This window comes from Camelus ferus, chromosome 1 (genome assembly GCF_009834535.1).
Source record: "Camelus ferus isolate YT-003-E chromosome 1, BCGSAC_Cfer_1.0, whole genome shotgun sequence".
NCBI lineage: Eukaryota > Metazoa > Chordata > Mammalia > Artiodactyla > Camelidae > Camelus > Camelus ferus.
Genome location: NC_045696.1, coordinates 70,481,486 through 70,505,903, shown reverse-complemented (window position 1 = coordinate 70,505,903; position 24,418 = coordinate 70,481,486). Strand labels below are relative to the sequence as shown.

At 37.6% G+C, this 24,418-nt stretch overlaps 1 protein-coding gene across 1 annotated transcript in view; it reads left to right on the top strand.

Moving 5' to 3' along the window:
* VPS8 (VPS8 subunit of CORVET complex) overlaps nucleotides 1-24,418 on the top strand; it is a 223,049-nt gene that overhangs the window by 124,129 nt on the left and 74,502 nt on the right. Inside the window, 3 exon segments of the mRNA XM_032482907.1 lie at nucleotides 5,347-5,436; nucleotides 9,325-9,371; nucleotides 23,224-23,371. Coding sequence (XP_032338798.1) covers nucleotides 5,347-5,436; nucleotides 9,325-9,371; nucleotides 23,224-23,371 — 285 coding nt within the window.

The following is a 24,418-nucleotide window of genomic DNA, read 5'->3' as shown; positions in this document are numbered from 1 at the left end:
TACATTTATTATGATTATTGCTATTGATTGTCACCTTGTTACCACTTTTGACCCTGTCAGTAAAAGGTGTTACAAAATATATGTATGTGTATATATATACATACATATGTGTGTATATATATATATGAGTTTATATATCTACATATAAAACATATAGTTGCAGTCTATCCATCTATCTACCTATTTAACCCTATCTATTATCTATCAACCTGTCTCTTAATATGAGTTCATTCTGACATCTCCAACTCAAAGTCAGTTACACAGCTTTCATTCTAGCCTTACAGTTTGCTTATTGTAACTATTTTTGGCATGAGAAACCTGACTCCCAATACCTATCTATGTTTATATCCTTTTAAAATTATTTGTTCAACCTAGTATACACACATATTCAGAACTGCTGACTCGTATTAATGTGAGCAAAAAGTTTGTTAACTAGAGCACAATTGTATGTATAGTTCTATTTTGACTTTATATTTAAAGTATTCATTAAAAACATGGCTCTTCAAAATTACTTATATGGCTCTCTTTTTTTTTGGCCTATTCTTTTTTTTTTTTTTACATTTTTTTTTTATTGAGTAATAGTCATTTTACAATGTTGTGTCAAATTCCAGTGTAGAACACAATTTTTCAGTTATACATGAACATATATATATTCATTGTCACATTTTTTTTTTCCGCTATGAGTTACCACAGATCTTACATACATTTCCCTGTGCTATACAGTATAATCTTGTTTATCTATTCTGCATTTTAAAATCCCAGTCTGTCCCTTCCCACTCCCTGCCCCCTCGGCAACCACAAGTTTGTATTCTATGTCTGTGAGTCTGTTTCTGTTTTGTATTTATGTTCTTTTTTTTAGGTTCCACATATGAGTGATCTCATATGGTATTTTTCTTTCTCTTTCTGGCTTACTTCACTTAGAGTGACATTCTCCAGGAACATCCATGTTGCTGCAAATGGCGTTATGTTGTCAGTTTTTGTGACTGAATAGTATTCCATCGTGTAAATATACCACATCTTCTTTATTCAGTCATCTGTTGATGGACATTTAGGCTGTTTCCACGTCTTAGCTATTGTAAATAATGCTGCTATGAACATTGGGGTGCAGGTGTCATTTTGAAGTAGGGTTCCTTCTGGATATATGCCCAGGAATGGGATTCCTGTGTCATATGGTAAGTCTATTCCTAGTCTTTTGAGAGATCTCCATATTGTTTTCCACAGGAGCTTTCCTTCCTTCCCTCTCCCACTCTTAATGATTTAGTTGTCTTTCTTTTACAATTTTGTGTTTATTCTTTTTGTAATTCATGGCAGTTATCTCCTTTCCAGTTATGAGTTTCTCGTTTTTGTAGCATCCTGCTTCTTTTCTATTTAGAGTAGACCTGTCAATATTTCTTTTAGCATAGGTTTAGTGTTGCTAAACTCTTTTAGTTTTTACTTGTCTGTGAAGTTCTTTATCTCTCCTTCTATTCTAAAGGATAGCCTTGCTGGATAGAGTATCCTAGGCTGCATCTGTTTTTCATTCAGGACTTTGAATATATCTTGCCACTCCCTTCTGACCTGTAGTGTTTGTGTAGAGAAATCAGCTGAAAGCCTTATGGGGGTTCCCTTGTAACTCACTCTTTGTTTTTCTCTTGCTGACTTTAGGATCATTTCTTTATCCTTGACTCTGGCCATCTTGATTATGATATGCCTTGGTGTGGGTCTGTTTGGGACCCTCTGAGCTTCCTGTACTTGGATATCTGATTCCTTCTTTAGGTTTGGGAAGTTTTCAGTCATGATTTCTTCAAATACTTTTTCAATCCCCTGTGTTCTTTCTTCCCCTTCTGGAACCCCTATTATGTACAGATTGGCATGCTTTATATTATCCCATAGGTCCCTTATATTGTTTTCATTGTTTTTTATTTGTTTTTCTCTCAGCTGTTCTGATTGGGTGCTTTCTGTTGTCCTGTCTTCTAGGTCACTTATTTGTTCCTCTGCATTATCTAGCCTGCTCTGTACAGCCTTTAGTTCAGCTCTCATCGCAGCAAATGAGTTTACTAATTCTATTTGGTTCTTTATAGGTTCTATTTCATTTTTGACATATTTTATATCTCTAAACACTATTTCTTGTAGTTCCTTCAGTACTTTGATCACTCCTTTTTTGAAATCTTGATCTAGTAGGCCATCAATGTCTATTTCCTTGATCATGCTTTCAGGGGATTTCTCTTGATCTTTTAATTGGGAGTGGTTCCTCTGCTGCTTCATATTGCTCATATCTCTCTGGCACTGTGGCTTAAGGAGTATCAGTTATCTAGTTCTCCTGGAGATGGGTGTGCTCTTAATGATTTTTTCGAGAGGTCTTTGTGTCTTCACCCTGTTTCGCGAACTCAGCTTGCTGTTTCCAGAGGCCTTCTGTTGGCGCCCTCGTCTGTGCTGCTCCCAGTGGCTGTTGGCTAGCAGATCGCACCCCCTCCCAACACTGGGTCAGGAGCTGAGCTCTTACCGAGTGGGCGGGCAGGTCACTCCCCCTCCCAATGCCGCAGTCAGATGCTGCCCTCGGGCAAGGCAGGTTGGCAGATAGCGCCCCCTCCCAGCACTGTGGTCAGGTGCTGCGTTCCTGCCAGGAAGTGGGGTGGCTGTCTGCCCTCTCCCTGGCGCCGGTCGCTCCGCTGCTCTGTGCAGCTGCCTGCTCTGCCTCAGGTCGGCACCCCAAAGGCAGGCTCGGGGGAAGACCGCAGAATGGTCCCGCTCCTGCTCCGTGCCAAATCTCAGCTCCTTGTTTGTCTTGGCGGCACAAGTTCTCTGAGGTGCCAGGGCAGAAAGATCCTATCTGCCTCGGCCTGTAAACAAGTCTCAGTCCTGCCTAGAAGGTTGCAGAGCCGCCAGGTGTGGATTCGGGTCTCAGCCCCACCCCGGCCTGGGTGCTGCGCACAGGAGGAAATGGTGGCTGTGGCTGCGCCCTGCCCCTCTTCTCTCTTCTTGTGAGAAGCGTCAATAATGGCAGCGCAGGTCTGAGGAGAGAAAAGGCTACGACACCCTTCCCCCCAGGGCACACTAGCTATATTGCTTTGCTTTTTTTGCAATTTATGGGGGACTGAGGTTGTTCTGCTCTGTATCCCCTCCCAGCCACGGCACTCAGCACCCTGCAGTCACCTGCGGCTGCCTCAGTGCAGCCGCCCCTGTGCTCCGCCCAGCTCGGGCAGCCTGTCCCGGCCCCCAGCTGCCGGCTCGCGTCTCGGGCTGGGTGTCATGGGGACCCTCCATGCCCATTTAACTCAGTTCTGTCGGTCAAGGAGTGCTCAGGGTGGATCTGAACCTCGGAGGCTCCCCCTTCATCCTGCTGGCCTCTCTGCTGGAGGGGGGAGACCCAGTGAACAAGTGCCAGTCCTTCTTTGCCGCTCCCTCCCCGCCGGATCGGTCCCGCACTGTTTTGCTTTTTCTTCTTTCTTTTTCCCTTTTCTCCTACCAGATTTTTGGCGTCTTTGTCTTTCGAAGAGGGAGATGTTCTGTCGGAGTTCGGCAGGTGCTCTGGTTGGCTGAGTAGATCCGTAGATGTGAGTTTTGGTGTATTTGTGGGAGAGGGTGAGCTACAAGCGTCCTACTCCGCCATCTTGCTTCTCTCTCCAAATATATTTTAGAATCAGCTTGTCAAGTTACACCCAAAATTTTTTTTAACCTTATGATTCTGATAGGGATTCTGATAGGGATTACATTGAATCTATCAATCAGTTTTAATTTAAATTGACATCTTTACATTGTGAGTCTTCTATTTAATGACCATTTGGTAGAGATTTTTCATCTCTAGACTGTTAGATTTACTATCACAACTTTATATTTTTAGCACAATAGTGCTATTGTTAATATTTAAAAAATTTTTATTTCTAATGTACAATATTTACTATATAATTTTTGTGGAAGTGTTCTATTTCTAGTATGCTAACAGTTTTCTCATGAATAAATTTTATCACCTTTTCTCCCTTATTGTATTTTTGTCATAAATTTTATTGATATTAAACAAGCCTTGAACTCTGTGGATACTGTAACTTGATGCTAATATATTACCTTTTTTATACATTGTTGGATTTTGTTTTTATTTAGGATGTTTGTGTCAGTGCTCACGATTAAGACTGATCTTTAATTTTCCTTTTCTTTCTTACATTGTTCTGTTGGGTTTAGGTATCAAAATTTTGTTAGTCTCATACAATGAGTTGAAAAAGTTTCTTCTTTTCTATTCTCTATAAGAGATTTAATGTTGGAAATATTTCTTCCTTAAATGATTGCTAGAACTTACCAGTGAAGCTATTTGGGCCCAGAATGTTTATATGGGAAGATTCTTAACTATTCAGTTCCTCTAGTGGTTAAAAATTAATGGAGGTTTTCTATTTCTTACATCACTTTAGTAAATTATATTTTTCTAGGACTATAACTATTTCGTTTAAATTTTCAAATTCTCGACATAAATTAATTCACAACGGTTTCTTTTTAACGTCCGAAGATCAGTGGTAACATTTTCTTTTTCATTTGTGATATTACCTTCTCTGTTTTGAGATGTATTGTATAAAAGTGGTATAAACTACAGTTATTTGTGTCAGCTAATTATTATTCATCTACAAATACTATCACAAAATTACTAATATATCACAAAATTTGTAGCCACAATAACTTGTCTTATTTTTATTTGACAATATATGTTGATCTGTAGCTCACCTTTGCATTTTAGCAATGGAACATGCACTTGAAGAGGTAGAATAGGGTCACAGAAACCAAGAAAGAAGAGAGTTTCAAGAAGAAAGGCTAGCCAATAGTATTTAGGAAAGTTCAAGAAGAGGGCAGATTGGAAGTCTTAGATTTGACAGAAATAGGTCTTATGAAGAGTGGCCAACCTCTTAGATTTATGACCTTAAGTTCATTTCTTAAGACACTTCTGGTTTCAAAATCCACCAGGTATCAGAAGTAAAATTGCAGAATTCTTAGCCAGAGAAATCAGAACTATATTCTTTTTTTCATTTCTTCAAGTTGTTACTTTAAGCTCAAGGGTGAAATTCACTGGCAGAGAATTTGGGAAGATGTTGTTCCTTCTTTTCATCCTGTGGAGATCATAGCCTAAATCTAGAATTTTAGTGCTTTCATTTTCTAAGAATTCTGAATTACCTTTTGTATCAGAATCTGATTTTTCACTTGGTACTTTTAATCTTTTGCTTATTTGCAATATGCCTTTAATTAAAATTGAGGCCCTATATTGAGGTCTCCTGAAATGCAATGTAGAAGCTCATGAAAATTTTGAGGTAGATGATCATGCTTCACATCTGTGGAAATTCTATTTATATTTAACGTTAAAGATCGTTTCATCTTTTTCTTTCATTCCAGGAACTTGTGTCCCTGAAGCCTTGTAAAGCTGCAGAGCTGGTTGCTACTCACTTTTCTGAACAGATTGAAACAGTCATTAAAAAACTTCAGGTAAATTTTGCAGAACATATTGGAAAGAAACATCTAGTGGAGAGAGAATTATTGAATATCCGCTTAAGAACTTTAGATTGTAATAATTTTTTCAATTGATAGTTGCCTTTTAATAGCAGTTTCTATACATTGTGTGTGTGTGTGTGTGTGTGTGTGTGTGTATTTGGAAGCAGTTATGGATCTCTGAGTCTGGAAATGAGGGAATTCCTCTTTGTGCATAAGAAATATTAACAACACAGAAACATTTTTGAAACTATAACTTAGAAATCATAATCCACAGAGGATTCCCCCTCCCCCGCCCCACCTCCCCATATCCTTTGCTATAGTAGCTGCAAGTGTATTCTCTTTGGGTTTCATGTTATTTATTCAGACTTCTGCCATCCTCAAATTGGGTTAATGATGACTACTTAGAATTTTTCTTGTAAAGTCTTAACTAGAATGCAGCTATATTAACGTTGAATATTGAGATGCTCAGTTTGAAGCTCTATATGATGGACCTAGTATTCCACTTATCACTGCCATGGCAGTGCTAGTACAATGTTTTGCCCACTACCGTTATGGCCACAAGTGAGAGAGACAGGGACTAGGACAATGACGGGGGCGTGTAGCACAACCCAGGGTCCCCAAGTGGCAATAATAGTCGTTAGAGATAGGATGCAAGATGGAAACCAGAGCAGTGAGTGGGAGGCAGCTGGTATAAAAGACAAAGATACGGAGTTCATTCATTTACACACGACTGCTGCCCCACCATGTACCACAGTATGGTAGTCTCTGAGGGGCACAAATAAGAATACAGTGTTTTCTTTAATTTTTCTTATGGAACAGAGAAGCACCTATTTAACCACAGCACAGTGTTAAAAGCTCTATACCAAACATGTAAAAAAGTACTGTAGGAACAAGAGTTCTGTGTGAGAAAGAGAAGTCAGATAAGAGTTCCCAGATATGCATGAACTGGCTTAAATAATTGGTATCAGTTTTCTAGGCAGAGAATTGGGAAGGAGTTCTGGGTATGTAAAGACTTACAGGCACGAAGCAACATGCATATTCAGAGAATGACGTGGTGGGGACAATAGTAGACAAAGCATTATTAGATTAAACTATAAAAGGTATGTCAGAGGGGAGGAGTTAAAGGTATAGAGACTGGAAAATAGAGTTTTGGGGCTTACACTGAACAATCTTATATGTAATGCTAAAAAATAATATACTGAATCTTATGTGTACTGGAGAATTACTAGTTTTTTAGGCAAAGGAACGATACCATTAGATTCATTTTATAGAAAATTAACTCTGTAGTGTAGAGAATGGACTGGCAAAGAGCAAATGGAGGAGAGACCAGTTAGAACACTTAAAAGACAAAAGGTCTTGGTAGAATATGGTAAGGACAGGATGAAGGCAGTGATAGTGGAGAGGACAGTTCCAAAATAGGTTTGTAAAGTAAAATGTACATGGCTTGGAAATTAGTTCAACATGATGAGTGAAGTTAAAAATGACTCCCAGATATAGGGTTGGTTGTCCAGCGTGATGAAGTCCATTAACTCAAGATAAATACTCATCCATTAATTCAGTAAATATTTGTGTACCTGCTCTGGGCCAAAAGCACACAGATGAAGTGTTGAGGCTGCAAAAACATATACAGTTGACCCTTGAACAATGTGAGGGTTAGGGTTGCCGACCTGGGTGCAGTAAAAAAAATCCTCCTATAACTTTTGTCTTACCAAAAACTTAACTACTAATAGCCTACTGTTGACTGGAAGCCTTATCAGTGAATAGTCAATTAATACATGCTTTGTATGTTACATGTATTATATACTGTATTCTTACAATAAAGTGAGCCAGAGAAAAGAAAAACATATTAAGAAAATCATAAGGAAGAGAAAATACATTTATAGTACTGAACTGTGTTTATCAGTACCATAAGTTTCATCATCTGTTTACAAGATGAATCATTTGTCAGTCCCTATATCAATATTGCCTGATACAAAACACTGTAGATGTTATACATATTAGTAACACTAGACATCCAAGGTGAAAAGATAATGTGAAAAAGAAATTCATATTTATTTACAGGTATAACAATTCATGCATTGATAATGAAAAAGCAGCAGTATGATGGCTTTATGGTAGCCCAGGGCAATCGATACAGTAGCTTCATGGTAGCCTAGCTTACACACTAATGAATGAATTATTATAAAGTTTGTTATGGCACACAGTATTACAGTCTTATTCATAATACAGTATTGGAAACTTTGTTACATTTTTTAGAAAACCATCTGATAACACAGTTTCTCTAATTAAGAGAGAGAGAAAAAGGGGTATATATATATTTTTTTACTTTTAATTTTTTACTTTATTTATAGGCTATGGGGTTCACCTACAAGTTTTTTCAAATTGTTGCAAATCTTCCAAATTTTTTCCAGTATATTTAGTGAAAAACATTCACATGTAAGTCGACCCACTCAGTTCAAATCTGTGTTGTTTAAGGCTTAACTATAAATGTACCCCTGTGCTCATGGAAGAAGACAGATAAGCCAAAAGATAAGTGAAGAATAGTGTGACTTGAATGATGGTAGAGCACTCACTGCCCAGGATCCTGAGGGGTCCATTCTAGTGAGGTGGGGACAGGAGGACGTTTCTGCTAAAACTGCTCTCAACCCACAAAGCTTCCCCACTCCTTTAAAAATCAGCGGTTCTGATGAATCTTCTCAACTCTAGTGTTATTATTGTTTAAAATGTAAGGTTATCCATTGCACGATTTTCTTTTTCCTATAATCTTTAAAAATATTTAGAGACAGAGAGGTCATTTAAATGAATATAATGTCATTCATTAGACAGATATATAAAAGCTGGAAGTGTTGTGGATTTAAAACAGACAAAAATTTTTGGCTCTGTGACTGTGGACTCTTTGTAGAGTCTTATGCATTTCTTTTAAAGAAATTAAGTATTTATTGCAGAGCTTTATTGATTATATGAGAATCCCACACAAATTTTATAAAGTGCCTTTACTTTTGATGGCAAGAAATATGCCTCTGAACAATTGTTTTCAGAATTCTTCAAGTGAAAAATAAGCCAGAATATTACATTATAACCAGAAGGAAAGTTATGTAAAAATAGAACTTGATAGGCCAGGGAAAAGATAAATAATCAAAGACTGATAAATGTATTTAAAATGTTACATTCTAAATGTTAATCCTTTCCGGTTTTGAGGTCCCCTGTTTTTTATAGGTAAAGTTTGAATGTGTCAAAAAAATAAAGAAAAAAGGAAAATTAAACTATAATAATTTTTGCTTAGCTTTCCTATGAACTTAGAAATATTAATATTCGTGTAGTAAAGTGGAAGAAACAGATTTTATGGCATGTTAATTGCTGACCTGTTGCAGTTTGTTGTCTCTTCTGTAATTGATTATATTGGGGAGTTAATAAGCTTTTTAGGTGATGTTTGTTATTTGGGCCTTAACCTCCCACCCCAACTAGATTTACTATCTCATAGTAGGCCTTTGTCACAAGAAGGACTAGGTGAGGCACTGTAAACCCATTGGTGCAGCCAGAGCAGTTCAGAGCACCTGCCATTCCAAGGGTCCTCATGCTGGGAACCATTAAGGAATGTGTCTCAGTGGAGAGCTTTCTTCCACCCTGACCCCCGCAATAATAAGGTGTTTGTATTTCTTCTGCACTTAAAATTGAATATGTGACAGTGATTAGAATTACTGAGAGGAAATGACCTCCAAATGATTATTGAGAATTTCTTAGATCTGTACAGAGAGCATAATGGAAATAATCATACGCATGTGTGCTTTTAAAAGGGATATTCTAGAGTTGTTCTTTACCATAGCATAGTTTGAAGAATTTGTTTTAATATTTAATTGTATTTTTTATTGTTTTTCTATTCAGAACCAGGTTTTGCTTTTCAAATTTTTGAGGAGTCTTCTTGATCCAAGGTATGTTAATAAAATTGCTTTTTATGATACATAGATGAGATATCAAAGGAAATAAACTGAGGTTAAGAAACTGGCCCATGATATCCAAATAGTACAGTCAGCTCTTGATTTTTAATTTTAGCAGGAGTAACAGTTACTGAGATTATTCCAAATATGTGTTCAGAAAACTGATTTCATCTTGAGGGAGTACTTTTCATTTGAACATGAGCATACATGATGAGCTGTCAGTGGAAATAAAATAGTGGAGGCATGCCATGAGGACGTGTTTCAGGAAGAAATTTGGTGACCATCTGGCTTCCCCTGCCTGTGGCTAGCTTCACTCCTTCTTATTCCTTATTCCATGCTGTAGATTGATAGCTTTACTTTTCAAAGCAAACACCTAGTTCACAGCCCACTTCTAAATTTACTACCTTTTAAACTCATTTGAAGTGTTTAGTTTTAAATAAATTTCCTGGAGGTGTGAGAAGGAAAGTTTAAATGTTTTTTTAAGTGCTACTGTGGTACTAATCCAAGGAGATGATGAAATTAGTAATGGATTTGTAAGTAGAGCAACCCAGTATGTGAGATCTTCACGTCTTCCTGTGATGAAGTAGAGTACACTAGGAGGTGACTATAGTATTTAATATCCTATGAGACAGTTTTTCTTGACCAGAATTGTGTATCAGAATCACCTAAGAAACTTTTAAAAATATGGTTGCCTGGGCCCAACCCCATGGAATCATTGTGGATGGAGATATTTTTTGATGTACACTGAGAGTTAAGCATCACGGGCTTAAGTGTAATATTCCAGGATGGCATAGCTTTCACATCAGATGTACAAGTTTTTAAGTTGTGTCATAATGTAACTAGCCATTGAAAACAGTCATAAACTTACTTTAGCAATTATAATACTATAAAAATATAAAGTTTAGGTTCTTCTAGTATCTTGTGTTGTTTTAAATACTGAAATACCAAGAATTTTGTGGATTGTAATAGTTTTTTGAAATTTCAGTCATTTAAACCTTAAGCAGACTATGCTTCATTTAAATTTAGAGTCATACAGATGTGTTTATGCTGATGTTGAGAAAAGCAGTCTGACTATATATATACTTTCCTGCACCCCAGTTCAACTCCTTTCCAAAGTATCTGTGTTTTAATTCCCTGTTCTCAGAATATTACTGAAGCTAGACATCTTTTTTTATTTCTATGAATCATTTGTACGTCCCTCAGATTCAGTTTGGGCCCTAGAATTAACTGATGGAGATATCTTGGAGTTGGGATTAGGGGTAGGAGGGAAGGAAGAGAGCGGGGAGGGGGTTAGTGGGGAGCTGGGGGAAGCGGTGAGAGAAGGGTTGGGGAGCTGGGGAGGATTGAGATGGGTAGAAGAGGAAGGAGGTGCCCAGTCCTTTTTCGGGAGCCTGTGCACTTTTCTTCCCATGGTAAAATTCCTTCTGTTCCTCTCTTGTTTCCTCCAGTGTCAGAACCATTCTCTTAGGGCCTAATTCCTTTTCCCCAGGATAATTTATTTTAACCAAGTTCTTTTTCCCTAAATATCCTACCTGGAGAGACTCAAGCTGGAAGGACAGCTTTGAACTTGACCTTTTCTCACATGTAGCAAAGTATAGAAGACAATGGTGACCAAATCTTCATTATATTAATTTTAAAAACAAGCATTATATAAATATCAATATTATCATTCGCTCTTATATTACAGTCACTACCTTAAACTTCACAGTGATAAAAGTGGCAAATCACAAGAGTATCAGAGGTCTTCCATGCAGAGTCCTGCTCTGTTATTCCCTGTACCTAGATTGGAAAGGTGGTATCAGTAAGATCCTTTAAGAGTACAGTGAAAGTTGTTTTATTCCCTAGCAAACCACAAATAATTTTACATTTACTCGGTATATTTTATCTCCCCAAGTTAACCACAACCCAGGATAATTAACTCTAAGTTAACTTGTCTTACGTTATTCCTACCTGTCATATCAGTTCAGCTGCAGGGCCCTCTTAGCTTCTTCAGAAAGAAGTAGTACATCTGCAGTCCTTCCTTTTCCCTCTTCCAAAAAGCAACATGACCTAGAATGTTTTCACTTTTGACAATAGCCAAATCGCTGGCTTTACTTTAGCCTAGAGAAATTAAGAGCTGACAGAGATTCTCCCTTTGACCAAACTTTAGTCAGACTCCTCTGAGCCCACTAGGTGTGACCTTGGGCATTTATTCCCAGTTTTATAGTTTAGTTTTAGCAAGAATCCTACTAAGTCAGTTTAGTTAGAATCCTCATACTCATGGCTGATCACCCTTGGTTTCTGTCCAAGTTTATCATCCCTCACCAGCCCGCAGGTGATATCTGATCACCCTGGCCTGCCTTTAGCAGGAACTCTGTTAGGTCAGTTTAGCAAAGAATTAACCTACCCTCTTAGTAACTGTCCATTCACAGACTGCCCCCCACCTCCATGGCTGTAAATCTCTACTTTTCCTCATATTCAGAGTTGAGCCCAATCTCTCCCCCTTACTGCAGCACCCCGTTGTAGTATTCCCTGTGCCTATCATGACAGTCCGAATAAAGTCTGCATTACTGATTAAACAAGTATCACAGATCATGTTTTCTTTAACAGAACCTTGAATTAACAAGATGGTAACTTTAGTTCCACTATTAGAAAGAAGTTACCATCACCTCCAAGATGTCAAAGACCTCGTGCTCTGCTCTGAGAGTCCTAATCCAGAATCCATCATACTTTGTCCTCTTCCTTTATGTCTTATATAGGCCACAGGCATCATTTTGATTATGCTGTAAATTTATTTTTCAATTTGATGTTTGACATTTCAATGCAATCATTTTTGTATAAACAGTATTTCAATGATAGTATCTCAGACTAATCCATAAAAGCTGTTTAACCTGCAGTGTAAACGTAATACTAGTAAGGGGAGGGGAAAAATTTTTCTTTCTACCCTTCTAGGTTCTAGATAGAGTAAGAAGAAAGCAGCATACAAATTTTTTAGTATTAAGTTTTACTTGACACGGGAGCCTTCATAAAGGAATGAAGAACCAAAGAAGCAGTTAGACCTGATTGTTTTATGCTAGGTTTGATGAAGAGTAGAAAGTCATGGGCAGATATGGTAGGACTGAAGGATATGAGCTAAGGAAAATAAACTGGGGAAACTTAACAAGAACTGTTTGTTTGGATTCCTCTCACTGTCCCTCCATCTTCAGAGATGAGGAAAGCCTCCAGGAATAGACAGAGCACCTCTCATAAGGTGGTCTTGTGATCTGCTTCATAGAAAAAGAGAGAGGTCAGAGTCTTTCTTGCATCCACTATTTCTCAAATTCCTTTAGCTTAAGATACTCAGTATGCCAAGGTACCAAATTTTGGAGTAGCATGTCACTAATAATACATTGAATTCTGGATTAAGGGAGAGGAACAAGGTTAAGAAGGTTGAATGCAGAGGGAGTTAGGAGTTGCTTCCCGAACCTGCCTTAGACAAAGTTTTGAATTATAGAAAGTTTGTCTTTGGTGCCCTTTGAACTCTGCCACCTCCCACTCTGTCCCCTTCTTTCAAGGGGTACAGGATGCACACAGTCTTCGAGCTCTCCACTTTATAAGTGCACTCAGATGTATGGTATTGTTCCTAGGTAGATTTTTAAAATCCAAAATTACCTTCTTCCATGCTGCAGTCAAAACTCTTTCTAGTTGCTTGTCAATTTCTGTCATGTGACACTTTTACAAGTGGGAATATTCAGGTAATATATGAGTACAATGAAAAAACCCTTTTCCAATACCAATTGGGTAAGGAGAAAGCAGGGAGTGTGGACTACTTTGCATTAGTCTCTAAATGATTTCCCATCACACTTCTTGAGTGTTCTTGTTGGCTAATCTGAAGAAAAGGATTAGAGTCTTTTCAGGTACTGGGAAAACTGAAGTGGGAAACAAGGGGAATATAGAAAAAGATGTTAAGGGGTAAAAGATTTTCAAGAATGGGTAGACTGTCCTGCCTGGCAGTTTTCCCTGGCAGACCACTTCAGAATATTTTTGCCTTTGATTCTTCCTTTTCTGTTCTTCTTAAGCAGTAGAATTTTTTTTTAACATCCGGGTTTTGCCTCCCATGAAGCTTCTATAGCTATATTCTGGAAGTAGAGAAAATTAAAGAAAACAGTTATTTTGGGGTGGTGACTATTTATATGTGTCATATCAAAATACTACTTTTTCCCTCTTCCTTTAAAATCTGAGTTAGTAGGATTCTTATTACTGTGTATATATAGTTTATGAATATTTGATTTAACATTTACTTGTATTTATTGAGTTGTTAGCTTTTTATTTTGTCTACAGCATTTTTAAGGGAACAAATAATCGAGTTGAATTCTTATGTACGTATCTCTATTTTCTTTACCCATTTCTTTATCTTTGCTATCTAAATAATGTCTTCAGTAAAATTAATTGACCTACAAAGATATTGGTGGCATCTGTCTGTAGAAAGATTAGATAGTTTTAAAGGGAGGGAGGTTAATCTCCTAGAAGCAAATTATTTGCCTGAATTGAGGCCAGCAGCTTGGGAGAGAAAGGATTTGCATCCTCTTCCAATTCCCTCTTTGGGACAGCTGCTTCCTAAAGCCCTGCCCCGCCCCCACCCCCGTGTGCATTCCTGCCAGCCAAGAATTCTCACAGGAGTTCTCCTGCTGCATTTACATCCAGATGCAGGTCCTTTGTGCAGCAGGAATGCTAGGAGAATAATACAAAAGGACACTGATGGTTTTTGTGGGGCCATGAGCTTCGTAAGGAATAAAGAGAATGTGCAAGTAAATTTATATTCACAATATTTTCCTCAGTACGATTTTTTTGGTAATGTCGATTTAGCCTTTGTTAACAATGTCCTGGAGGTCCCTGAAATATACGGTACGATTTTCTTGTAGAAAAAGAAAACACATAAAATGTCGCATTGTATTTCTGAGTCTTTAATCAAAATAAAGTAAAAATTGAACATTGCTACGGAAATGAGTGTTTTTGCCAAGGAGCAAAACATAGACTATGGAAATGGTTATATATTGGATTTAAGTTGAATCTATCAGTGTTTCTGTGGATAGTTTTGAAGGGACATTTTAAGATATTGACACAGTGTTGAAATAGCATATTTCAAAGTTAAAAAATAGAACATTTTATATGCTCATGAACTTTGACACATAAAAATACATTCCTGCTTCTGTGAGTGCCTGTCAGCTTGGCCCGGCTCACCATCAGATACCATATCTTTGGTTGGTATTTTTGCCAATAGCTCAAATTCAGCCTTCTAAATCCTAACACATCATCATTGCCTAATTTCCTTTCAGATAGATAGACAGACAGAAACTTACTTGCATTTATTTCTTTGTTCCTTAATTCAGTAGTTCTTTATAATGAGATGGCGATCTGCTAAGTAATGTGCAAGACATTGAAATGGCTTAAAATTATGCTCACTTTTTTTCAGTCTAAACCTGTTCCTTCTCCTTTATTTTCTCTCTTAGCAAATGGCATTACCCACCCATTTATTTCATTTAACAGTTTACTGAGTAACTACAGCATACTGAGCACTGTGACAGGCATGGGAGATGAAATGGTGAATAAGATAAGACCCTGCCTTCAGAGGCATTTGTAGTATAAGTGTCTTTAGTGAAATCGAGTGTGATGATGAATTTTTAACTTTCCTTTACCCATTTCACTGCACCTGCTCAGCTGCACTATGCAGAACCAGTCATCATAATCTACCTCTTGGATCTCTCTTACAGGTGCGTCCTTCTCTTGTCCACCCCCACTGCCCTGGTCGGGCACTCAGCATCTCTCTCCTGGTCTCTCTTGCTAGTTTCCTAACCAGCCTTCCTAATTCTTCCCTTCCATTTTCAAAAAGGCAAATAATGATAATGTTCCCCTTCCTTTTCTCAGTTCTTTCAGTCCCATTATCCAGAGTAAAATCCAAACTCCTCATGATGTACAAGGCCCTTCTTGATCTGATTCAAGCATATCTATCCATCTTCATTTTCTTCCATTCTGCATTTCTCTTTTCCCCTTCATTCCTCAGTAGTACTGAACTGTTTGTTCATGGGGTACACTACACATGGTCATTCTGCCCGCCCTTGGAGTATGTGTTTCTCCTTCTTAGTCTACCTTGTTTTCCTGAGATCAGTTTTAGCTGTATGTATTAAGAGCTCTGAGGTTGTGCATGTGCTTTGATCCAGTGACTCCATTTTGGGAAATATATTTTAAGGAACTACTATGAAAGAAAAAAGTAGTTAATATTGAAATATCCATATTAGCATTTACATAGAGAAAAAGCTGCTTAAGAAAGTGGATGGGGAAGATGACTATATAAATGCTAAGGTATATGAGCATAATTGAATACCAAATCGGCAAAAATGTGAATGTAAAAATAATGCTAAGCTGGAAAAATACAGAATGTCACATGGTATGCACACATACTATCTATGTGTATGATTGAATGATAATCAGATGATGTGGTGAGATGTAGATAGATTTAATGTTCACCATATTCATTGCCGCCATAGATTTGCTTAAGTTAATTAAAAAAATGAGGGCAATTATTAGTAGTTTGGAAGGGTCTGCTCCTTGCTTTTAAAACTTCTGAAACAATGAAAACTGGCATATGAGTGCTACATACTAAAGTTTCAAAAATTTTGTTTCATTTATATTTAAAGAAATCTTCCCAGATACCCATGTTTTTTATTTACAATGAAAAAGAGACATATTAAGGTACTTGGTAGCTTTTACAAAATCCTACCCTTTCGTCTGTTCTATTTACGTTACTGTTTTTAATTCATTGCCCTTGGTTTTTGTTTTTGTTTGTTTTCTACTTTTTTCTGCATTCTCTGATTTTAATTGAGCATTTTATATATTTTCTCTTAGTATATCAATTATACTTTTTTTTTCCTTTTTCTACTGATTGCTTCTCAATTTGCAGTGCACATTTATAACTAATTCGAGTCCAATTACAAATAACACTAGTACTTCATGGTTAGTACAAGTACCTTAAAACAGAGGATTTCTGATTCCTCCCTCTTGACCCTTATAATATTGCTGTCATTCATTTCACTTACTCATAAGCTATAATCACTGAATACTTCATTATTCTTTTGAACAAATTGTGTTAGATCAGTGAAGAATCATAAAAATAAATGATTTTATTTTCCCTTCATTTATTGCTTTTCTAATGCTCTTCCTTTTATGTGGATCCAAATTTCTGACCTGTATAATTTTCCTTCTTTTCAAAGATTTTCTAACATTTCTTGAAAGGTAAGACAACTGACAACATATTGTCTTAATTTTTGTTTGTCTGAGGAGGTACTTCTTCACTTTTGAGAGATAATTTTGCTGGATACTGAAGTCTAGTTTGATAGTTTTTTCTTTCCACATTTTAAATATTTCACTCCACTCTCTTCTCGCATTCACGGAGAGAAGTCTAATGCTATTCTTATCCTCGTTCCTCTTTAGGTAAGTGTTTTTTCCTCTCCTTCTGGCTTTTCAAGACTTTGTCTTTGATTTTCTGCAGTTTGAACATGCCTAAGTGTAGATTTTTTTGCTGTTTTTCCTGCATGATATTGTCTGATCTTCCTGGATCTGTGGTTTGGTATTGGCTCATTAATTTGAGGAAATTCTCAGGATATTTCTTCTGTTCCCTTTTCTCTTTCTTCTCCTTATGGTATTACCACTAGGTGTATGTTATGCTGTGTGTATTTGTCCCACAGTTATTGGGTATTCTGTTCTGTTTTGTTCCCCCCCCCAAGTCTTTTTTCTCTTTGTATTTCAGTTTTGAAAGTTTCTACTGATGTATCTTGAAGCTCAGTGATTCCTTCCTCAACTGTGTCCAGACTATTGATGAGCCCATCAAAGACTTTCTTCTTTCCTTTTAGTGTGTTGATTTCTAGCATTTCCTTTTGATTCTTTGAGTCTCCATTTCTCTGCTTACTTTACTCATCTGTTCTTACATGTTGTCACTTTGCCTTTAGAGCACTTAGCATATTAATCATAGTTGTTTTAAATTTCTGTTTGGTAATTCCAACATCTCTGCCATATTTAAGCCCAGTTCTGATGCTTGCTAGTCTCTTCAAACTGTATTTTCTTATATTTTAGTGTGTCTTGTAATTTCTTTATTGACGGCTAGACATGATGTAGAATGTAAAAGGAACTGAGGTAAATAGGCCTTTGGTGTGATATTTTATGTTTATCTGTCAAGGAGTTGGTCTGTTTACTGTTTGCTATAGCTGTAGGAGTTTGAGGCTGAAATTTCCTCATGTGTCATTTTTGTTGCCCTGATTGTCTTTGAGTTTCCGTAAAGACTTCTAAAGTAAGGCCTGAGATATGTAGTTCTTCATTGCATTCTGTTGTTACAAAGGAGCACTGCTGATGTGGTAGTGAGGTGTGGTGGTGGTGGGGAAGCATTCTGTAGCCCTTTGATTAGCTTTTGGTCCTTTAGTGAGCCTGTGCCCCTGAGATGTGACCTTCCCAAGTACTTCCCTGCCCTTGTTTAAGTGAGACAGGAAGGCTGGAGGGGGCTAGAACTGGGCATTGCCCTTCCTACACACGGACTGGTGGAGTGGCTAGAGTTAAGTATTTCCCTTCCCCCATGTGGGAGGCTGGCGCAGGCTGGAATCGGGTATTTCTCAGCTTGTCTAGGCTCTAGTAAAGCTGCACTTGGTTTGGCTCTGGTGAAATAGTTTCCATTGAGGACAGATGTACTGGATTGGTAGTGCTGCCTTAGCAAAGCACCACAAGCTGTGTGACTTAAACAACAGAAATTTATTGTCTCAGTTTTGGAGGCCAGAAGTCCGAGATCAAGTGTTGGCAGGTTTGGCTCCTTCTGAGAACTGTGAGAAAGAATCTGTTCCAGTCCTGTCCTCTAGCTTCTGGTCGTTTGCTGGCAATCTTTGTCACTCGTTAGGCTGTAGAAGCATCACGCAGTTTTCAGCCTTCATCTTCACCTGACAATCTCCCTGTATGTATGTTTGTGTCCAAATTTCCCCTTCTTTTAAGGACACTGGTCATATTGGATTGGAGTCCCTCGTCCTAACTTAATTACATTTTCAGAGACCCTATTTCCAAATAAGGTCACCTTGTGAGGTACCAGCAGTTTGGACTTCAACACATGAATTTGGGGGCGCATATTTCAGTCCCTACATCAGGCCTCGTTAAGAACAGAATGCTCTGGGTGTATTTCACAGTGGCCACTTTTCCTCTCCCCACTGCTGAAAGGTGTTGGGGTTTTTCTCCGATCTTCACAGTGAGAACCTGGTAGGCCTCCTGGAGATAAAACTCATGAAATTGTGGAAACTCCCCACCAAGACATGGCCCCTCTGGAGTTTTTTTCTCTCAAGTTCATCGACACTGATCGTCCAGCATTTTGTCAATTACAGTTTAAGTTTTCTGACCCCACTACTGGCTCCAGTAGCAGTGGTTCTGCTCCTGGGCTTCTGCTCCAGTTAACTCTGATCCTTTGTATCTGCCTGACCATCTCTCTCTAATCTGAGGGGTGGCAGTTTGCTTTGTGACCTCAATTCTCAGATGGAGCCAAGAAGAGCTGTCGGTTTTTAGTTTGTTCAGCTTTTTTCCTGTGAGGATGGAAGTGATAACTTTCAAGCTCTTAACATGCTAGGCCAGAAACCAAAAGTCTTTGCTGTCTTTATATTCAGAATTATATGTGGATTTCATAATAGATTTATAGTAGTCTGACCCAGCATCAGTTCAAAAACTATTTCTGATTAAAGAATGTCTCTGTGGTGGAGTCACAGAACTGCCTCTCTTCTGTCCCTTCCAATTCCATCTATCATTTGGGGGAAAGAATGGTGTGAGGTTTCTCACCCAAGCCTGGAAGCACACCAGCTGAGGTATTACGCTGAGGTACCTGCATCTTTCCAGTCTCTCGTCTGCTTGGGCCACAGCAAGGCAATCCCCGCTAGTAGGATCAGTAGTACATTTTACAGACAAGGAGAGATGAAGGCATTAGGAAGAAAATATACTTTCAGATAACTGCAGAATTCTTCTTACTGTTATTCATAGTGATAGGAAGATTGTTTTAGCTACCCTATGAGTTTTTATTTGAAGTCTATACAGCTTGAGAATGATCCAGATACTGTTTATACTTGATCAGGTTATAGAGTAAAATTACTTTTTCTATCCCTAAAATCATTAGGCTTTTATTTCTATTAGCTTGTAAGGTCTGTTCTTCCTGCCTATTTGGGAGAACTCTCAAAACAATACACACTTTTTCCCCATGAATATCAGAGAGATAACAAAAATTCTATTAAGGTTTGAAGGAGGGCATTTTGACACTTACTAGTCAAAGTAGGGAAGTGGAAGGTGACCAAATCCCCTGAAAATCTGCCTTAGCTCTGCTGTTACATTGATTTCACGTCAGAATCTTTGCTGTTAGGTAGAATGGAGCGCTTGTCTACTTTGGTCTGTGTCTCATAAAAGTGTGTTTGGGATTGTGGCTGTTCCTGTATGAGCAGTATTGGCAGCTGTGCGCAGCATACAGGGTCAGCATGGAGATTGAAGGGACCAAAGCTACTGGATTCCTTCTTGCCAGAAGGCACGTTTCTGTCTGACCAGTTAGTTGCCTGACCAGTTTGTGGAACATTATTATTTATTATGTTATAAATTCCTACAAATTGTAGACATTGTCTTTGCTACCTGTACTTAAGACATTTAAAGTATTTTTCAGGCAGATTGGCATACTTACTTAGGTTTTTGTTCAGTTGGCATAGATCATTGTGGCATTTTTAACCTGGGATATATGTGGAAAGCTGAAACTTTAGCTTCATGGTCTTGTGGAGCAACTTGATTTGAAGAAAAAATATATGAAAAATAGTTTTATTTACTCTTATTGGTTGCAATTATTTGAATTCTCAATCTAAAAGTTACCGAGTAGTCATCATATGCCGCCACCTCCAAGGACTGGATATATGGGAATGAGCAGAAAGTTCCCAGTCAGGATTGAGGCTAAGCTGAGGTGGCCCTAAGTTATCAAAACAAGACACTGAGGGAGGTTGTGAAGTCTTCTCTCATAGATCTAGAAAAGCAGTCTACACTGGCCTATTTTTGTGGAGTTTTTAGAGTTAGGGGGAAGGACTAAACCGAACATTTTCATTCCTGCACAGTATTCATTTTCTTTGTCAAATATTTTGAAATCAGAATTTGAATTTTAGAATCATTTTAATGTAGGTTTTTCAAACCGGTTTATTCTTCCTCAGAAATAGCCTACTGTACAAGATTATGATTTAAAATGATTTTCACCAAGTAAGAGTGAATATTTTCTCCATCCTGAATTTTGGGGTGTGGTTGAGGTGTATGTATGTGCTTCACAAGGCATGCATATACTTTATTTTAAAGCTGACAAAAGAAAGCTTGTGTGTCTTGTTAAATTCTCCCTTTATACATATATAAATGTTATATCTTATAAGTCAAAACTATTATTAAAATAGAAATTCCCAAAAAAGTAGATAAAGTTTAGGTCTAAAATACATAATTTTGACAACCATTAAAGTTAGCAGTGGGTATTTGGCAAAGCAGGGAGCTGACAGAAGACTTAACTGAATTATCTTTGAGAAATGGATGTAACAAATGACATTTATGTGCAAGACTGATAAGTGACAGTCAGAAATGGGTGTGAATTCACTAATGCAACAGTTTACTTACTAAAGTTTTGATTATGTTGATGTTGTCTGATCATTTCCCAGCAGACACATTACTTCCCTCACAAATGAATGCATCAGAATCTATTTGTTTAGGTGATTTGCTTGGTTTGATGTAAATTTACATCTTCAGCACTTATAAAGGGTTTTGTCAATAAATGTTCTGGAAGGAATTAAATACGGTGATTTATTGGCAGATACTTTTGTCTGATCTTAATTTGCTCCATAGTCTTGCATTTATAAGACATGTTAACGGAAGTCTGACATAGATAAAATATTGGCACCACCTACAGCATAGCATAAACATCTGGAAAGCACACTGATTCACCTTAATGTCGAAAAACATTGGTTAGCACTCCCTTCCTCTTTTATCTGATAGTATTCTATTGAGACAGCCTTGGTCCTACACAGAGAGTTAGCATTTCCCTGGGTTTATTAAGTGCGTCTCCTGTTTTCTCCGTGTATGTGGAACTTCCTGACAGGACTTATTTCTATTTACATCTGACTTTGTAGCCCTGATCCTTGTAATTTGAAAATGAATGTGTGTGTACACACATTTCTACATTTGGGTTCCTCTGTTTGAAGGCAGTCCAGTCAGTTCAGTTCAAATCAGTGTGCATTTACTGAGCTCTTGTTTATTATGTGTCAGCCCTGTACTGATGCTGAAAACAATGATGAATGCAACACAGTCTTCGCTCTCAGAGTTTATTGTGTAGTTGGGACAGACATTTAAACAGATAGTTTTCAAGTTATGTGGTAAGAACTAATGTGGTGGTCTACATAGGGAATAGCCAGTCACTTAACAAAATCCTGCCTTAAAGGCAGTTGTGAAATGCAAAAAAAAAAAAAAAAAAAAAGGCAAGAAAAGAAAAAGAAAATATCTTTGGGATCTACAGCCAATCTGAGAAGATACTGGATAGATTGAATTAGCCTATCAGCAAGTATTGGAAGCCCCAAGCAGCAGAACTTAGTGAGATAATCACCCAACCTCTGGTCAGGTCTGTGTCATAAAGCTCTTAATTTGGGAAAAATTTCCTTTGTCTATATATAATTCCTCCTTCTATAACTGAAGCCTCTTACTAGTAAAAATAGGAATGTTATTTACTGTCATTATAATCCCCAGCTCGTTCCCTCTGGAGTCCAGAGATTCCCACCCGTGGCTCTTGGTGAGCTGCACCTGGGTTACAGATGTGGTTGGATCCTCAGCTCTTAGGGGTGGCTTTTAGGGCACTCCGAGTCCCTTGTAATCAATCTTATTTCACTCTGATGGGCCAGGCAAATATTTTCATTTTCTCTGCTCCGTAACGTGAGAAAAACTGTTGCTTTAGACCATTAACTTTTCTTCAGAAGGTTAGTTTCCCAAGCAATCATTTTTGTATCTTATTAACCATATTCCAGTTCTGTATATGAGGAGCTTTAGTTGAGGAATTCTGAAGAGAAGATAGGACTCCCAGAAGGAACTGACTTCTTTTGAAGATAAAGAGAAAGTGATTCTTGGATCCCCAATACACAGCAGTTGATTTTCTGAATAGTTCCTTTTGGCCACTGGTGGTTGAATGTCCACCACGATAAAGCTAGTACTCTACTGACGCAGCTTTTGTGTCCGCATTGTGAATAGTGGGCTTTGTGAAGAGCTGGCTTACAAGATGAATGGACCATAAATATTGTATATCCTCCTATTTATCCACTTACTTGTTTTAACAACAACTAAATAATTAGCCCTTGCTACATGCAAGACACTGTTGTAGGCTTTGAGAATTTACTGGTGAGAATGTACCTTGTACCTACCCTCACAGAATTCTCTAGTCTTTTAGAGAAGATGTGTAACGAAAGAAGTAATTAAAACACAATGTGATTGGTGCTATAAGGGAAGTATAGTAGGGACAGTTGTTGAGACTGGAAGATGGTTTATTATATATAGTTACTCATGGATAATGTTGTTTAAACTGAACTAAGTCATCTTTGTTTCTTTTCGAGCAACAGAACATCTTTGAGTGTGATTCAGAGGAGCCTCCACTGAATATTATTTCCTTAATTATTCAATGTAAACTTAGAAATATTGTGATTTAGAATGTCTCTGATGTAATTCACAATTTTATCTGACCAAAAAGTGGTCTTGGTTTTAAGGTAACATACTTTTTGCCTGTATCCTTAATTATAGATGTGATTAAATAATGCCATTCTCTTGCCTTTTTTGTTTTCAGAGAAGGTATTCACATAAATCAAGAATCGCTGCAGATCTCTCCCTGTATCACAGAGCAGTTCATTGAGCTGTTGTGTCAGTTCAGCCCAAACCAGGTTATAGACACGCTGCAAGTCCTTGAGTGCTACCGCCTGGAAGAAACCGTCCAGGTAAGACCCCTGATGTGGAGGAGGCAAGAGTGAAATTTTCTTCATCATTCATCGTTGTATAAATGACCAAAGGGAGACTCATATTAAATTACCTGCCTAAATTTATACCTAGTAAGTGCTAGCACCTGAGATTAAACCCAGATAGTCTGACTCCATAGTGCATGCTCTCCATTGCTGTGATAAATTGCTTCTCCATTTATTCCAGTAAAATCAGAAACATGTCCATCATTGTTATTAATCAAGTTTCACAGATATTCTAGCCAACATGATTAACATAGAGAGAGGAATACCATAAAAATATTAAAAAAAAAAAAAAAAGCTCTTATTTGCAGGCACTGATGATTAGATAGTCCTATTGCGCCGTTAAGACTTACCAGGCTAGATGGCAATTCAGTAGCCTTAGCACAGGCATTGCCTTGATCCTCTTTTCCTTGTTTCCTCCTGTTTCCAAATGAAAATGAATGTGTGTGTACACACACACGTACTTATGTGTATATGCATATACACATAAACTCTAATCTAAGAGGCTAGTACGTTCCCTGTTTAAAATTTGTTTTTAAGTTACCATCAAGTCTCCTTTCCTTTGTTATCAATACTCATGAAACGGTAACCTGTGTTTTCCACATCCACCTCCTGAACTGCCCACACACCCAAAAAATTTTAAATTATGAAATGTTTCAAATATATAAAAATGTACAGAATATCAGATACGTGTGTATCCACCAACCCAATTTTATAGATGTTAACATTTTGCTATACTGGCTTCTATCTTTGTTGTTTTGTTGTTTGTTTTAGAAATAAAGCACCCTTTATCAGTCATGTCTCCCCTGAGCTTACCACCAACCTGAAAATGGGCAGTTTATCCTTCCCATCCATGTTTTTTATTTTTCCTATGTATGTATTTACCTATAGAACACAAGATACAGTTTTATGTATTTTTAAAATTTGTGTTAATGGTATCATACCATATATATCCTAATGCAAATTATTTTTTATTACTTTTTTATCTGTCAATTTTTTATGTGTAGATCTAGTTCATTCATTTTA